We start from the raw sequence: 18,509 nt of genomic DNA, 5'->3' as shown, positions 1-18,509 counted from the left end.
GGTAGATAAATATATGTATTCATGCAGAGTGAAACACACATAACAATAAGTATGTTGCTCTATGCAATGTTGTAAGATTCAATTAAAGGAACTTACCATTGGGTATCTTGCAAGAAGCAGTCCAAAGTACTGTCTGCATAGGAGAGGCCAAGGAAACAGGACAGCAGTTAATGAGATTTTGATTATTCCTCTGAATGCAGCTTGGAGGAATCCCCAGAACTCTTGTCTGTTAAACCCCAAAAGACTTATGTTTTAGCAGTAACCTACTGTTCTACTTCCCTCTCAGTTTTGCTGCAGACTTTTTGGTAGTAGACTTGACAAGATAGTCCTCGGAGAAGAAGGATACTACAGGACATAAGAGAAAATACAATCTGTGAGATCTTGAATTTGTAACACAGCAGGGAGTTTCTCTTGCATCTGCTGGAAGCAGGCTCGCCTCTATATACTTAAAATCCTACTTTTTCCCTTCCAAGTGTGGCAGGTATAAAATAGGATAGATCCTGCTTGGTACTAGGCTGTGTACTTTAAAAGAGAGGGGAACAAGTGAAGTAAGTTGGATTGTGGTCTGTGTAGTAAATGGGGAATAAAATGAAAATAAATAAGGGGAAAGTGTTAGATGAACAGTGAAATACAACTGTAAAGGGAAAATGAATGGGGGTTACAGAGACAATGTAAGTGGAAGCTCAATTCTGAGAAGTCTGAAAGGTGAGGAATGAAGAATTTGTATTTTAAATAGAAAACAAGAGCTGCTAAAAATTTTTTGAAAGGGACGAATATATTACAAATAATGATAGATCACTTCATTAGGCTTCTCTACTAGCTCAAGTTGATTTTTTTGTTTTGGTGTATCCCACTCAATCAATCCTAGATATGAACATGCAAATATTACCATATCTAAGAGAACTAGAGAGGGAGACAAATTATAAATTTTTTAGAGTCACAGATGTTTCAAGAACTCCAGGATGTTTATCACTAAAATATTAAATTAGAACTTTGAATTCACAAAGGAGGAAGTTATAAATGAGCTATTCCCACAGATTTTAAGTACTTAGATTTTATTTGGTATTTCATTGAAGGTCTCCAGATAGAGTACAGAGAAGTACCATCTCTTCCTTGGCCATACACAGTACAAATCAACCTCATTAAGGTTGGTTTTTTACAGAAGTGCAAATTCTCTCTAACAGTTCTTTCAACCTGAGTAGAGATTTAATTCATTTAAGATAAAGAAGATGCTATACATAACATTGCTTCAGTTTCATCATGTTCATTCCATTAATGCACACAGTCACCTGATCGAAGTTAGGCACACTGATAATTGATGCCCTGAAGACAGATGAATGAAATCCAGTAGGGTTTTACTTATCTTTTTGGCCTTTAAATTTATTAAAAAAAAACAAAAAAAAAAACCAAAAAACACAAAAACCAAGCCACCCCAAAACATCTTCAAGTAAAAAAACCAAGAAGTAAGAGAATCTGAAACTCAAAAGAAAAGTGAAAACAGTGTTTATAATAGCTCTAACACTTCCATGTGATATTCAAGTATCACTTCTCTTTCCTGTCATAGTGTTGGTAATGTTACTTCTTCTATAGTACCCCTCTATTAAGCTTCAGGATATGTATGTTAAAGTTCTAGCTTAAGGTTTCATTCAAAAAAAAGTTTAAAATAATTTAATAGTCTATACCTAATGAATATAAACCTGAAAGTAACAATAATTTTAGAAGGATTGTATGGTCTTGAATATGTGGTACAGTTAACTGTTAGATATGTTTTATAGGAAAGATGTGTAATAAATGCAGTTTTTAACCTTATTTTAACACTTCATATGTCCCAGTACCAGAAATATAATTGTGAGGACAGAACTCCCTCTGATATTTATATAGAGAGTTTCAGGACTGTCAGTTGCATATTCTGGTGTATAAACTGAACTCTGTATTTTCAGGGGGGAGGTGATTTGTAACAGCTGCCCAGCAGATATTAATTGTATCTTCACACGATACACAAAATTTCAGAGCTATCTGAAATTGTCAGCATTTAAGAATAATTCTTCTGCACTTGATTCATTCCACATATTTGTATTCTCCATCAGCCTCTTCTGATATTACAACAATAAGTATAGAGACAATTTTTTTGGACTAGCTTACTACATGACAAGTGTAGTTTCACTGAGAATGTATCTTAACAGCTGCTTATTGGTACTGATAATGCCCTTTATATTCTGATCCTTTCTAAATTGGTAAAAGTTTAAACTATTTATGTCCCTGCTCTCTTCATAATTCCATGTGATCCTGAATTCTTCACAGGATTTTGCTCTCTTGAATCTTTGATTCTTCTTTACTGTAAATAAAACCATCTATTGTATATAAGTCCAAATATTCAGTGTTCAACCATTAGATGTCTTTCTCACATTTTCTCTCTCCTTTTCCACTTTTTTCATCCTTTAAAATAAATCTGGAACCAGCAGAGTAATTTAGAACTCTCATCTTCTCTTTTTCATTCCCTTGAATATTTGTGGTAATTTTGAGTGGTTAGTGTTGTGCAATTTTAAAACTTTGAGCTCTTCAATGTAATCACATTTACTAGGCAATAAATGCAATTCATTAATTGGATACTGAACTAATAGAACTTTGTATTGTATGCCCAGTTTATTATGTTAGCTTTTAATCAGCATTTATTTGACTCTACTAATATACAGCAGAGGGAAACTTAGTCAAACTAAAATCTGACACTGAAGCAAATACTGAAGGGGAAAATATTTATTTATTTATTCCTTTATGTGAACTTACTGTATGCATTCAGTTAACTTATCACTTCTGATAAGTTCAATAGATTCCATATGCTTGAATGAAAATTAGTTTTGATGAAGTCTTTGCAGTTTTTTGTGTTTAGTTTGGATTCATAAGTCACGATACAGAAAACAGTGCAGAAATCGTGTTACTCTACAGGTAACAAAAAAATGGGTTTGTAGAGTACTATTTCACTCTCTGTCCCAACTTGAACATAATTTCATTTCATTTCTCACCATGCTGTTATATTCCCCAGTTTTACTGCCAAATTAGTTGAGATTTTTCCCCACTGAAAGAAAATTGAGCTACTTTTCAAAGGGGGTTTCTTCCTTTTTGTGATGTCACTTAAGCTATTCTTACCACTGAAAAAGTGATGGTTGAAGTCTGCCTCAAGTGATTTTGCAGGTGAAATAGATACTTCTGTTTATTATAATACTATTCTATTTATTCTAATAATTTTATTTTCAGTCTTACTGAATTGCTACAAATGTTAGTGGGAAATGTTAAAGAAAAATGGTGTTGTAGAACTGTGAAAAAAATTAGTTAAGCAGGAGGAATTTAAATATTCATGAGGAGCTAACTGAACAGGTGCCCCTGTTTCCTTGGTGTCAGACTCCAGTTTACTCTCCAAAACCCCATTAAGCACTTATTATTTAGAATATTTATCCCTTAGAGTAGAATTCTTTCCTAGCACAATATTCTGGGATGACTGTAGATGTAGCGATGTTGCTGTTGACACTTGCTTACATGGTAGTTAAAAATTCAGGGTTTTGAAATGTCTTTTGGATGTCTATTGGGTGAAAAAAATTGATCCTTGTACATTTTTGGTTAAGTGTATCTATTTGGTAAAATGTTTGTGAGATCTGAAGGTGTGCCCTGCAGCCTCCCACAGTCCATCCATCCCAGTGCTCAGTCTTGGGCAGTGGTGTTGGAGAGGCAGGTTAGGGGGAGACCACATCAGTTACAGTCCCAGCTGCTTCTGGAATTCTCTTCACCTCAAATTCTCCCAGAATCCACAGTTGCTGGATTAGAGGTGTTAGAGGGTACATCTATGTCTGTGTAAACCTTTAGCATTCTTGCGTTTGCTCTTCTTCTGAACAGAAGGAGCAGTGATTTTCTTCAGCTATCAGTGCAGATCCAGGCAATCATAATTTTCTTCTTACGCACATGTTTCAAATCACTGGGGAAATATACTCAGAGGGATATTCTGTTTTGTTAGGTTTTATTCCCCTGACCAACCATGCAGTTTTTTACTAACAGCAATAAATTAGTAAGGATATGCTATATCCATATTTCCATCTTTGAAAAATCCCATATGAAAATACTCAAATTGTCCCTCTCAAAAGTAGATACGTGTTTCCTCTAAAATGAGTCTGCAGCGATTGCTTTTGCCCACACCAGCTGTTTTGCACAGAAGTTTGTTTCAGCCCTTAATTTTTGCCTTAGTACGTGGAAAAAGCTATTGTTATCCTGAGGCCTCCAGAAGCTGGGCAGGAGTTTTACCTGGCAGCACTCTGTGTGCTTTCCTGATAGACACTGATAATACAAAATGTTTTTCTTAGGCTGACCACCTTACTGATCTTTGACAGACAAGCCAGTTATATGTTTCTTTCCTAATGTGTCAAATATCCATAATATTCACTTCGGGGGGTTTTTAAGCCCTGTTCAGGCAACAGAATAGAAATGGTGTCTGGCAATGGCTACTCCATGAGGAGTGTGTTGTAGAGGCCTACACAATGATAATTTAAGGAAAAATAAACATTTTAGAGGTAAGTGATTTTTCTGTGGCACCTCCTTATTGGAATACTTTTGTATTTGTTTGTAAAGCAGTTTAATTTTTCTCAATGTAAAAGTAATGTAAGAGTCAGAATAAAGCCCAGCTGTCTTTGGGGTTCTTGTCCAAAATAATCCTTAACTTCATTTCTTAATTCTCATTCTCAGGAGCTTTTTAGCTAAAAAGTTCACCTTACCTTTTAAGTTTTTTTAGGAAGCTGTGATTCTTGTTTTACTGCATCTTGAGGAGTTGGACTCCAAATTAGATCTCACTGTCTGAGAATTTTGAGATTACGTGTAACTTGTGTTCTGTGCAGCAGACTTCAATAAACTGTAAAATGGCCAGAACTGATTTCATTCAGAAATGTGGCTGCTTTGTAGAGCACTTGGGAAGGGAACAAGAATTGTGGGTTCCAGGTTGTACTTGGTCTGATCTCCTTTCTCATATAATTAATGTCCTGATTACCTGGTAAGCAAGAGTCATCTTTAAATTGGAATCATTGTAATAAAAAGAAGGCAGGATATTTGAGTCCTTAATATGTGAATTTTTCGTGGGCTATACTGAAGCTGCAGGATGGTCTGCTGAGTTACCAAATGTATGGATGTATTTTCCATTTTTCAGTGCATGAGAGTTTTCAGTTTAGCAAAATTTTTCCATTTATAGAAATAAATGGTTGTCACTTCTGTAATTACAGTTAATCAGTAGTTAATGCTTGCTTTGTCCAACACTTGTGGCTTAACTGCAGTTCATGTTGATGAAAAGTGTTTGCATGTTGCTTTTTTCTTCCTTAGTCTATAATGGAGGACTTTGAATTGTTCATTTGTAAAAACTCAGTACATTTATTGATAGAGGTGTTAACTATCTTTTCAGCATAGAACAAGATAACAGAGTCTTTTCATGTGTGCATTTGAGTGAGTATTTTAAATACTCTTATTTTTTGCTAAGGTAGTGTTCTCTGTAGGATTTAATTTTTTTTTTTTTTTGGTACCAAAAACTACTAGCTACAAGCTTAATTAAAGAAAGCATCCTGAGTCAGATGATAACAAAGTAGGGTAAAATGCAACATAAATAATTGCTTGCCTGCTGTTTATAGTTTATTTAAAGAGCAGCCCAGAAATTGACACTCAGTTTCTGAGTGGCAACTGTGAATTTGACTACTGTCTTGTCAATTTCTGAAACCTGTATCAGCAACTGTTGGCACACTCAGGAAAATGGTACTGCCTGGTTTATCTGTTTTCCTTTTTAGACATTATTGCCATCTCTGCTGTGCTGAAAACTGTTCTAAATGAAACTTCAGTTTTTCTAAAATTTGTATCTTACTTTGAAAATAATTCTTTCTTTTCACTCACCAGTATTTCCTGCCCCCCTCTTTCTCCCTAGTATTTCATGTTTAACGTTCAGTCATGAGTACAGAACGTAGCTGAGCATGTTACAAAGGGTGACTTGAGTAATTTCTGTTTAAGATTATAAAATCTGAATGAATGATCACTACAACCATACCCATAAATGAAAATTGAAATAGAAGTAAAATGGGCATCTCACAAGGATAGAGTGAATGTGGAGAGACCTCTTCATTGAAAGGCATGTCACCTTGGTTATATTTGGCTCTAATTAGCACACTATATTCAGCTGTAAAAATTCTTTTACCTTGAAGTTCAGTGGCTCTCAAAAATGTGGAATTTCTTCCTACTTTTGAACAATCAAATAAATTGTTTTCAATCTAGCTTTTACAACTGAAAGTTGAGTGATTAGTGTACGAAAGGTGCAGATATACCAACAAGCATAAAAAATACTGATCTCTGGCTGAAAGGGCTCCTAAAGAATTAAGTGGTCAAACTAGATTTCATTGTCTGTAATTAAAAATATATCTACATAGATCCATTTGAAATGCCAGTTATATTTTCAGCAAAATGTAAGTAAAGTGATGGACTTAAATAAATGTTACCAGAATCAACTTGAAGATTTCTTAGTTACCTATTCAGCCATGTGATGGTCCTGATGTTTTTCAGTTTCACTTTGGAAAACTGGATTGTGGAAGGTTAGTTGTGATCACATGCAAGGTTATAGTGCACTAATTTTCTTTATCCTGTTACATGTTTTCATAAAATATTTTCATCTATTTGAAGGATCTAATCGATGTATCCGTGCAGCACAACTACATGAAATTCTGAAATATGCATGGCAGTGCCAGTTGGTTTCTTCACATTATTATGGGCAAAATGTAGTTGAACATGTAATTGAAACTGCATGCCATCATTTTTATTATCAACACTTATTTTCAATTGCTTGTAAATTTTTTCCAAGTTGTACCATACAACTTTTCAAAAGCGTTTATTGTTAAATTAGATTGGCAATACTACAGACAATACAGCCAAATTTAAAGTAAATCATAGAATCATTCTGATACCATGTTCTTGTTAAAACACATTTAAAAACATGATGGTAGCTTAATGTGCTAAATGTAGTGATTTTGTCCTAATACAAGAAAGCTCACTACAAATGGACTTTTATAAGTAGGTAATTTCCATGGATTGACAGCACAGTAAGGATGCAGGCCATGCTTCCAGCAGACAATGCAGAAGCTACTCCTTTATTCTGCTGCATTGCCTTAGGGAAAAGCTCAGAGGGTGAGGAGTCAGCCAATGCATGCTTTTAGTTAGAGTTCCAGATTTTTCTTTACAAAACAGCAAACAGGTGCAGTCATCTGCCTTGCCTATCTGATGATTGTTTTACTGAAAGAACAGAGTAAAAACTGATGAAACTGTTCACACAAGGAGCAAGAGTAATTTGAGAGAAAGGTATCAGCTGAGAATAACTGAGTTTTGTTGTATGTATGGAGTAAAAAAAGACACTGTGTCGCTTCTTTCTGTTAGTTGCAACTTCCTGTTTTCTTTTCCTTGTGTTCTATAGCATAAGATTAGATGAACTTCCATCACTTGGATCTGGGGCCAGCCAGGTTATATCCAGTGTATTAGGAATATAGGAGTAATGCAAAATCTGGGATAAAATAGAAGCATGTATAGTGCGCAGTGCAGGGTTAGGAAGGTTGCCAGTGTCTGCCTAATGTTGGGCTCACTTGCCCAAGGCTGCATCTATTTGTGCAACCTTCTTTCACTTATTCCATCTAATTACTGAATTGGTTGATGCAAAAGGCAAAACAGACTAGAAAACTTGTGTCTAGTTGTGGATTTCTGGTAAACTTCAGGTGGTGGTAAAAAGTGCCTCAAAAAGGCACTGAAGATGAAAACAGCATATCAAATACTTTTAAATAGCTGAAGTTTCAGTTTTAAAATGGAAAGAAGTTTCTCCATTAACCTATTAATACTAAAGCTGTGATCTCTACCTTCAGGTGTATTGTTGCTGTATGCTTTTTGAGAGGTTGCAAAACTTCGTTACAAAAGTGTTATAAAATTACAAAAATAGTAGCCTATTCTCATAAAATGACAAGTATTATTCTTTCAATCTTACTGTTACCTCCAGCAAGTTTATTAGGTTTAGAGTGCACATACTTAGCTGAGCTGCCCATACTGACTGGCTTAAATATGCTGCTTCTCATAGAATGAGAAGAGGACTGATATTCTTGAGTTCCTTCCTGTATAGCATGATGTGAATCACAGGTTAAAAGTATATGTTGATTAAGTCATGATAACAGCTGCAGAACTGGAAGAAGTTTGCATCAAAACTAAGGCTTATGATTTTTGGTGCACCTTCAGAAAGGGTGCATGACACTACATATGAACACCTCTGAGGTTTCAAACTAAAGCCTTCTAAAGTTAGTGTACATCAAAGTCTCTGGTTGTGTTTCTGTGTGTGTATGCAGAATGACTGCTACAAATTGCTAGTTAATGGCAGATTTTGCACTTAAAATATGTGGCAGATTTAATCTAAAGTAAACCAGAAGGAGTATGGTTTAATATGTTTTGGAATAGATTAGATCCACAGAATTAAAATGGCTTTCTAGTTCAAATTCTGATTGATTTTTATGTTGGGTTGTTGGTTTTGTTTTTCTGTTTCTGTTTTGCAGTGTTATGTGGGAACCAATGGGAGATGGTAAAAAGATTATTTCACTGGCTGATAACAACATATTATTGTGGGATTTGCAGGAAAGTTCAGACAAAGCTGTGGTAAGAAATTTTCTTTTAACGAAATATGCTATACTTGAATTTAGTGCAAAAAACAACATTCCCTAGCCTAGAATTTGCTCATCTTTTAACTATCCCTTCAAAAATATCTCATTGCCTTTAATGTAGGTGGAGGAAATGAATACTCTACCATTGTCTTGAATATGAGTGTTTAAGTGTAGTATTTCTGTATCTGTTGTTAGTGGGTAAATGTTTTCTTTGTTCCAGAGTTCCCTTTACTGTCCTACAGGTTTATAGTGAATAATCTAGAATAAAGCAGTGCTGATTCGGTGATTGTGTTCAAGTGAAAAATTGATGGTCAGTAAAGGCAAAGGTTACTGAATTCAGATAATGGTGTATGAACTCATGTTGGTTAATGCCATGTAGCCTTCTATTTAATTTTCAACTCTTGACTATATAAGCATAATATAAGTTTCTCTATTTGCTATGTGCTGCTTTGAATTCTCAGTGTTAGTTTAATTTAGTACTATACAGTTCATTCAGATTACTTCAGTTATTGTTAAAAACATCTTATTCAGAAACATATATAAAAAAGTGTCATTGGCATAGATTTTTGTCTGATTAAGCCGTATCATAGATTGTATATAGAAAACTTTGAATGATTCCATATAGTCATTTAGGTCAGTGTCTGTGCTTAAAAATGAAAACTTGTTATGTCAAGGACATTACTATTCAGTTGATCTGTTGTCACTTTTAGATTTAGCTCCTCAGGTCAGGGTTAATTTCTTTTCCTGGATGCTGCAGAATCAGTTTTTTCAACTTAGTAAAGACATTGTGTCCATAAACTCTTCCTTGTTGGTACCGTCTGACTGTGCAAATAGATGATGTCTTGAGTTATTAGTATTTTGCTAGATATCACATAGTATCAATGTAATGTTATATAGTCTAATACTTTACGTTTATAATTAAGCCCTTTGGGTTCCTTGTCTAGATGAGAAAACTTCAGCTTTTTTTTCACCTGCAACTTCAGTTGGTGTTATGTTGCCTTCCAAGGCTTCAAATCAGTGTTTGTTTTTATCAAATTGATGTTGAGAATTTCTGACAGCTTGCCTTCAGGAGCTTGTCTGTGGCATTGTAGCCACTGGATTTGCATTATACCTGCATTAGTCAGTATTTCTTTCCTAATGTCTGCATAATACACAAACCTTTCTGCAATATTGAAAAACTGCTTTGGGGTTGGTACTGTTTCCATGCTACTGGTCTTCATGTATCTTTGAAATATTGAGACTGCTAGGCAACTTAGCATTTTCCCTTTCTCCTACTTCCACTCTTGGTGCAGTTCTGTCCTCACTTGCTGAAATTCTTTTGAATGTTAATTAGTATTTGCACTGTTCAACCACTTTCTCATAACTCTCTCAAGTTTTTTCTAAATCCTAACCTCTCTGAAATGTCTCTGCCCTTGGCAGGGGATTGGCACTAAATGATCTTTGAGGCCCCTTCAAACCCAAACTGTTCTATGATTCTGTGATTTGCTTTAGGATGCTGTCTGGTGTATTATCAGTTTCTCTGTGCGGGAATCTTGTAATGAATTCCAAATTTTATGGGGTTTTTATTCCTCATTTTATACTGCTTGGGAATTATTTACTAGAAGTTTATATGTTGTGTCTTCCATATACTATTCCTTTTCTCAAAACTAAACCCCCCCTCCATCACACAAATATTTGTGCAGATAACTATGGTTTCCGTTTTCTTTTCCTTCCATTGCTAGAATTATGATCTGCATAATTTTGGAGAGGAGTAGACTCTACCAAATTTTTTTATTTCAGCATGATTTGGCGAATCAGTATTTTTGTGCTCAGTGCAATATTCAGCTTGCTGATCATTTCAGTATTTCAAGTAGCGCTCCTTATGTAGAACATTTTTTAAATTGATACTTCTAAAATATGCTTGTACTGCATCAAATGTTGATGGCAGAAAAGGACTCTAGAAGTCAAAGTAAGTGATAAAGGAATTAAAGCAATTTAACCTGTGACATTGGTTATATGCTTATATTTGATAAAAGAAAATGAATAAAACCAAATGTGAAATTCTTTATCAAAAATCTGCTTCATCTAATGAAGTAGATATATCAACCCTTGACTGACATCTTCAGATAGGAGCATTTTAAAATGTTTGTTAAAAACCTTTGTTTGCGGAAGTTAAGAATGTTGTTTGTATTTTACAGTCAGGCTCTCAGGAGGCTTGATATAGAATTTGACTGATCCTCTATATTTCCATCTAAAAGAATGTAGTATCTCATGCAATTACACTGTAAACGAGAATTATTTGTGATTAAAATATTACCTGAGAATAACTGTTTACCATAATCAATCTTCTGCTCCAGCAATTTTGAGTTGTTATTAGATGATACTTACTTCAATACCAAGTCAGGGACTGCTTTTAAAGTGAGGTTTGATAGAGAAAGTTCATTGGAACTTGACTCTCAGAAAAACATATCTCCATGCATCAAAATCTTTAGCCTAGTGAATCTCTTCTGAGATGACTGGAATTCTTGCAATTTTTGAATGTTGAATTTTTGTTGGCAACAAATTTGTCTCAAACAAGTCTGTGGATTCCTGAGCTAACTGGAGTCCAGCTGAACAAGACTGAAGAAAGCATAAGCATCTCTTTAAAAGGCCTGCTATAGACTTTCTAGTAATGAAAATTACGACATGCTGAAGTCCAGTATCATAGGCTTTTTCAGGACTAGAATTAACTGTGGTGCATTTCTGAAATCTTTGATGATTACCTCCTTACTAAGAGATTAACTTGCTGTTAAATTCTATATATGGATGAAAAATAATAGCTTGGATGAAAAGTAATAACTTATTCGGTAGCAATTTTACATTTGCAAAAAATATGTAGGACTGACAGTTACAAAGAGCAATAAAGAAAAACAAGCAATGTTTTGTTACACAGTTGACTTTCTCTTTAAAAAAAAAAAATACCCAAACAAGTAAAACCCTCCTCCATAAATCAACAGTCTACCCCAAATTTTGCTGCTATAGTATTTAGAATGCGAGAGAAATCTGTGAGAACAGGTTGGTTATAAAACAGATAGCATTGGTAGGGGTAAGCAGCAAATATATTTTCTATTTCGTTATCACCATTTACAAGGAGTGTTTGTAGGCTAATGAGCTGTTGGTGAAACAGTGGTTTCTTTCTGTGAATATCCTGTTTATAAGGGATTGCTGTATGCATAATATATCATAATTCTAAAAAGCACGTGATTTGTATTTTAATGCTTTTTGATCAGAGTGTAAAGAGACGCTTTCCTGAGATATTAATAAAAAGTGCTTTTTTTTGCCTAGAAAACAGATACAGAACAGCCTAAAGCAAAGAAATCAGATCTTGCCACATTAAAAAAAGGGGCATGTTAAATTAAATTTAAAAAAAAAAACAAACCACAACATTTACTTTATATACAGATACACAGAGATTATGTGAATGACAAGAAAAGTTGTCTTTATTGTTTGCTAAGGTGAAAGGTTGTCCATTTTTGGAATCTCTTAGCCACTGATGTCTTATCATCTAACATGCTGTTTGGTTCAGGCAGGCGGTGACTAAGCAGGACATAGCTGGTGTTGAGGAAACTTCCCTGTCTGACCATTCAGGAGTCACTCTGGCAGTCCCACTTCCATGGTCAGAGACTTTGAGCAGCTCCAGTGGGCCAGCAGGTCCCTGCTTGACTCCCTGCATGCCACACTCTCACTCAGACAGACCAGATTTCCCATAGCAGAGTCTCAGTCCTCTCCATCCTTCAAGTCATGGTGCAACAGCAAAACAACAGCCTGGGCTGGTTCCTCTTATGAGGGACCCTGAATAAAGAAAACCCTGGGGTTTTACACCCTCCCAGTCTATGCAGCAAAAGTCTGGGGTCTTCCTTCTCAGTCCTCTGCTCCTCCTGTGTCTCTTGAGTGTCCAGTCGCCCGGCTGGTGACACAGGTCCCTGTGCCTTTTGTTGAGCAAATGATCAGCACCTCTTCCCAGCCTCTTGCCTCATTTCTCTGCACCACCCGCAGCTCAATCTGCAGCTGGCACTACAGCTGCACACCGAGCTACCTCCACTGAATGTTCTCCTCGACACTAGTAAACTTGTATGTTCTGTAGGGATTGCTAAGGGGAGAATGTCTTTACAAAATAGACATATTGCTATAGACTTACAAGTAAAATAACCATGTGCTTCTGTGTGTTTATATGCATTATAACTGATTAAATCAAGAGCCTAGGATTAAAGTAATAGAAATGTCAGTGTGTTTGAATTGTTTTCTCTTCTTGTAAAAAACACGTGATGGTGTTCAAGTTGAATAATATCATTATCATTAACGAAAAGTAAGATCAGATCCACTGTATCTGTAGCAGGTAACAGAGGTAAGGAGGTATTCATTACGCTGGTGCATCACTGGTCTTCCTGTTTTTACAACACATTTCAATTGCTTCCTTTTTTTTTCTCATAGGTCCATATTATAGGCCATTTTAATGGCAAGAGGTAAACCAAATGCTACTCTATGGACTTTTCATGTTTATGAAAATTTTTTTCTAAAATTCAGGTATAATATAGATGAAAAACTGAAAATATCTGTCTTTAAAATTTTGCGTAGGCCGAAATTTCTGCTTTTCTACAGTGATCAAAACTTCAGAGTCTTATTTGGTTCCTTTTCTGTATCTGCCTGCAATTTACAAGTCACATTGTTTCATTAAAAGTAGCCTGAAGAATTTTAGAGTTCCCAATACATTCAGAGCTTCTTGGTAATAAAATTATTGATGTGCTCATTCTCTGAATTATCTGGTCAGCTTGGGATGGGAAACATTTTGTAACTGTAATTTACTGTACAGTTCAGTGGGTTTGTTTGGGTTCATTTTGGTTTTGGTTTGGGGTTTTGTTTTTTATTTTCTCTCAAGGTTTCTTGCTAACTTGTTTCCTCCTTACAGTATTTAATTTGCCTGTATTTACATTAAGGCAAGCTTCTGTCCTTTTGATCACTCCCTTTATTATTGTTTTGAGGACATTACCTTCTGGGGTGAAACTAATCTTATGCTCACTGCATCATTACCTTTTGCAATTAAATTAGCTATTCTTTGCCATTTATAATCATTAGCTGGACCCAAGAGAAGCCCAGACAATCCACCAGGTCTGGGTAGAGTCTGCTGAGAAGATGACAGTTAATATTTCTGTGTACAGATTTGAGGTCAGATGTTGACAAATCACTAGAACTCTTCCTTGGATTAATGCAGTGGGTTTGGCATGGCAGATGAGTGAACAGAAAGAAATGGAGATATTAAAATCTAGATATTTTTCTGGTTTTCATATGTTTTCACAAAGGGGATAAATAGAGGTGTGGTTTTGATCATTTTAGTCCAAGTTATTAATTAGATTCCTTCTAGATTTCTTGTCCCTTCTGGATTATTTAGCAGCATTCATGTGGTCTTGGTTCACAACAACAGATAATACCAGGCAGTGGCATTCCAGGCAAGGCAGAATATATTTTGGGGAAGATTTCACAGGCTATCTGGATAAAAGTGACATATCCAAATATAGAGGATGTTAAGAATAAGCATGAGATGCTTTCTTGGAAAGATAGCTGCTGTTTCTCAAGACAGGAAATACCTTGTGGAATTTAGTGGAGAATTTTTTAGTGCCCCGTTATTACTGCAACTAGAATAAACATAGATTAGCTATAGGAGGGAAGAAAACTGTCTGAAGAAAAATAAAAGGGAAATTACTGGATCAGAATGAGAATAGAAACCAGTTCTTAGACTTGGAATCAATTTTATTTAATGGCATCCTTAACAATAGAATAGAAGTCGGAATGAAATAATAAAAATTTTTGTTGACAGAACTTGGAATGCATCATCAGCATATAGGAATAACAACATATTTCAGAGGATAAACTTGATGTTTAGTGTAATTTTTGTAAAATAAAGCAGAAAAGTTGTGTTTGAGGAATAAAAATATTTTCTTAGTGTAATGCAGAAACTCAGCACTTAAAAATATGTGGATTCTGTTACTTAGCTATTCTGAGAATAACTGAGGCTATTTGAAAAGGCAAATAGTTTTAAGATGGTTCAGGAGTCAAGAGCAGTTATGAAAGGACTATGTGGCATGGTTGCCTGCAGTTGGAGGAATTCAAGTCAATTTACAATCCTCATCAACATTTCTGTTTCTGTCAATATCAAGTCAGAAAAACACTCATGCCTTTTTAATGTCAATCTCAAAATAGTCTGCTTGGTTTTGTCTACTAAATGTAGCCCTTAATGTATCATTCTTCCAAGTACCTTCCTGTTCTGTTCTTGGTCACATTCAAGCTTTATGTATCCGTGTATTGGTCACATTCAAGCTTTATGTGTCCGTGTATCTTTTGTCAAGGAGTTCACTGAGTAAAGAATCACTTTCTTTTGTTTCCTGTTTAATCTTCTGCAGGTTTCCCTCAGTGGCCCATAGCTCTTTTCTTGGAAGAGAACATGAACAGTTGGTTCACTGTCTCCATGCTGCTTGTGGTTTTTCTAGATAATTTCTGTACCCTTTAACATATATTATATATTGGCTTTTGGTGGTTTTTTTTGAAGGATACTGCCTGTCCTTTCCTCTTTCCCAGTCAGCCCTTATATAATCAAATTTTGAAGCAGAAAAATCAACCTCAGTCCTTAATATTTTGACTAAAATAAGTTGGAGTAATTGATATTTTCATTTGAATACACAGAAATCAGTCCTTCCTAGGACTGGTATCTAGGATATCCTAGGACAGACATTTTTTCATGTTTTGTTATTTTGTTTTTGTAAAACCCCTTCCTTCATTGAGGATAACATAAACAGTTCTAATCATTTTACATTGCTTAATTTTTTTCAGAGCATTTTATTCTTATTTCAAAGTGTTGCTCTTATGCAACTGTACTATAATATCATGCTGCCCTTTTATTTTTGTTCTTGTGTCACTAGATTTAGGCATTGTTCCAGCTAAGCATTTAGGAATAGTGTTAAATCCATCCATACTCTGATAACCATTTTACACTGTTCAAGATTTCATTTTCTCTAGAGTTCTTTTCTGAAATCGTGTGATCCTCGTGTATTGCAAGAGTAATTCCTAATTTTGTTGTCTAAAAGTAGACTCTATTCCTTTCCTTCTTCCTTAATGTAAGTCCCATTTTGTGTTTATAAAATAATACCATGAATTGTTTACCTTCAGTATCCAGTGTGGCCCTCACACCTTCATGTCTTCATCTTCAGGGCAGCACAGATCCTAATCCTCATGCAAGAATAATGTTTAAAATACACCTATGTAATGTTTTCCTCCCTTTTTGTAGTCAGTTTTCCTGCATTTAAAGAAATGGAGGAAAGAGTTCAAGATAAAGAGTCCTTGCTTACCTGTCCATATATTAGAGTATGAGTTAAACTTACGGCTAAGGTTTTTTTGAACCTGCATTTGTGATTCTGAACTACCAACTTTGTTTCCTTTATTTCTTGGATTTCCAGGGAGGAAACTTGCAGACTTCCTTCTGTTACATAAGGATTCCTTTTTATTCATGAAAATTTCTCTTCTTTATCTCCAAATGGTCCTTTAAATCCTTGCAGTTGCTTTCAGGTTCATAGACAGCATGGAAAAGAAGATTGAGTTGATTAAGAACTTGGCTGCATACATAGCTGGACATCTGTATAAGGAAAGATGTCATTTAATTTCTGCAAGTATTTATTAATTGCTTGTGAAGGCAAGGATGAATTGGCCCATATATGTGATTTTTTTTTTTTTTTAATATGTTGGTAAGAAATAGCACAATATGCGTGTGCTGGCCTCAACCCTAAACTTTTGACTGCAAAGAAGAAAAATTTGATCATTTTATAGTAGTTTACATTATAAAAGTTGAAATGAGTAAATATATGTCTGGAATGCTGGAGAAACTATTGTCTACTGCTGACAAAGATCCTCTGCCCTGAGTCATGTTTTGAGTATGTGATGTTTTCCATCTCAAGAGCAGATTTTTGAAATACCTGATAAAATATACTCTCTTTTGGTACTGTCTTACTGTCAGTGTTAACATTTGCTTCCTTCCCCCTGGTCTGAGCTTTGAATGGCCAAGTCTGCTTACTAAAGAAACTTAGTTTAATTTTTGAAGTGACCTACACAAGCTATGAATATTCTTTTGTGCCTGGAATCTAGTATGTGTCAAAAAATAAAGAGTGAATTATATTATCCTGTGTCCAGTGTCCTATGCAGTGTTTTTTAATTTCTGTTAATGACCTGCAAGTTGTAGAAAGGCTTTCAGACAGTATTTGTTCTAAAGGAGGGATGGTGTTAGAGGAGTAGGTTTGGCCACAGTGTTACATTATTCATTAACACATGAGCAATATATGATCTTACATGCTGGGAATTCCACGTTCTTTTTTTTTAAAAAATCTGTTTGTAATTTCTAGATTGTTAATCATAATGCTAAAGAAATTTGATATTCTTGGTGGAGTGGTAGTAATAAAAATTCAGCAAAATACATGCATGAACATTTATACAATATACAAATAGATTTAAGCAGTGTTGTGTGAACAGCATATTTTTCTGTTGATGTCAGTTAAAGTTTATGTAAACAGTTTGTATGTTTTAGTCTTTTTCATCTATCAAAGCATAATATTTCCACTGAGAAATCTACTATTAAATAGAATATTTATGTTGCATTAGGATCCAGTAGGATCCAGTGCAGTAATCTGCTTTTGTGAAATACAAAATGTTTCACAATGAAACATTTTGAAATATGAAAATTGTGTGAAAGATGACCAATACGTCTGCTGTTTGTGTAGCTGCTTGAAATTTGTGTAAATTTTATATCTGATTAAATGCAAATATTTTGGTTTCCCTCCTTCTCTTTAGATATTAAGCAGTTTCAGTAAGTGATTGGAAGTAAAAGTAATTTGCAGTGTCGGCAGCTTCGATTTCCCCCATGTTCACGTGAAATGGGGGGACAACTTGCTATACAACTTCAAAGACAAAGTTGATTACTTTGGACCTTCTTTTCATTAACTGTGGAGATGCAGACCTACCTACTCCACGACATGCAAGCCTGGTTTTGGAACTGAAACTTTTATATCTCACAGATTGTAGATTCGTTATCTAGTATCTACTATTATTTTAACAGGCATGTATGTGGTAACGTGGGCACCTGGGCCTTGATTTATTTATTTTTAAAAGCTACTATACATTTATGGAAAAGAGTCTTTTGACACCGTAATTGTTACTACAGCTAAAAGCTGGCATTTTGACATGGAAAAAGTCTTGTAAGACTGTTAATGAAGCTAAATGTGTGTGTGTGTGGCAGCTGCAACTCTGTGCAATGTGCCCATATTATCTTTCTACTCTTTCAACAATAATCTGAAACTGTTTTATAGAAAGCACAGTACTTACAATATTTTTGCATACATTACACTGCATACACCTTTTTAAAAATTACTGGTGGAAAATCAGCTCTAGCTTTTATTTGTTGGGGGTTTTTTACTTTTTTTTTTTCTTTTTTTTTTTTTCTTTCTTGGATCTTCGGATTTGGTAGTCTGCCTTGGAGCAATAGGCTATTGAACAGCTTTGTCTTCATTGTAACTGGTTTCATTTTAGTGTTACATTTAGAAACATTGCCAGCTTTGTTTCATTATTCTAGCTCTCTAGTTCCACAGCCTTGGAAGGGAAAGGACAATTAAAATTTACTTCGGGAAGATGGAGTCCACACCACAACTGTACCCAGATTGCCACAGCCAATGATACCACTGTCCGAGGGTGGGACACGCGAAGCATGAGGTAATGAGAGCTTGCAGTCATGTTCTCTTATCTCCTTTGGAGAGAGATTTTTGCATTGTTCCT

The 18,509-nt window shown here is 35.1% G+C and overlaps 1 protein-coding gene across 1 annotated transcript in view; it reads left to right on the top strand.

The window, feature by feature from the left end:
- The window catches only part of TSSC1 (tumor suppressing subtransferable candidate 1), a 77,186-nt gene that overhangs the window by 39,383 nt on the left and 19,294 nt on the right, over positions 1–18,509 (top strand). The window contains exons 5-6 of the mRNA XM_008641753.2: positions 8,583–8,682; positions 18,310–18,446. Coding sequence (XP_008639975.1) covers positions 8,583–8,682; positions 18,310–18,446 — 237 coding nt within the window. The remainder of the gene's footprint in view (positions 1–8,582; positions 8,683–18,309; positions 18,447–18,509) is intronic.

This window comes from Corvus brachyrhynchos, unplaced genomic scaffold (assembly GCF_000691975.1).
Source record: "Corvus brachyrhynchos isolate BGI_N302 unplaced genomic scaffold, ASM69197v1 scaffold116, whole genome shotgun sequence".
NCBI classification, from domain to species: Eukaryota; Metazoa; Chordata; class Aves; order Passeriformes; family Corvidae; genus Corvus; species Corvus brachyrhynchos.
This window is presented reverse-complemented; position numbering and strand designations above follow the sequence as displayed.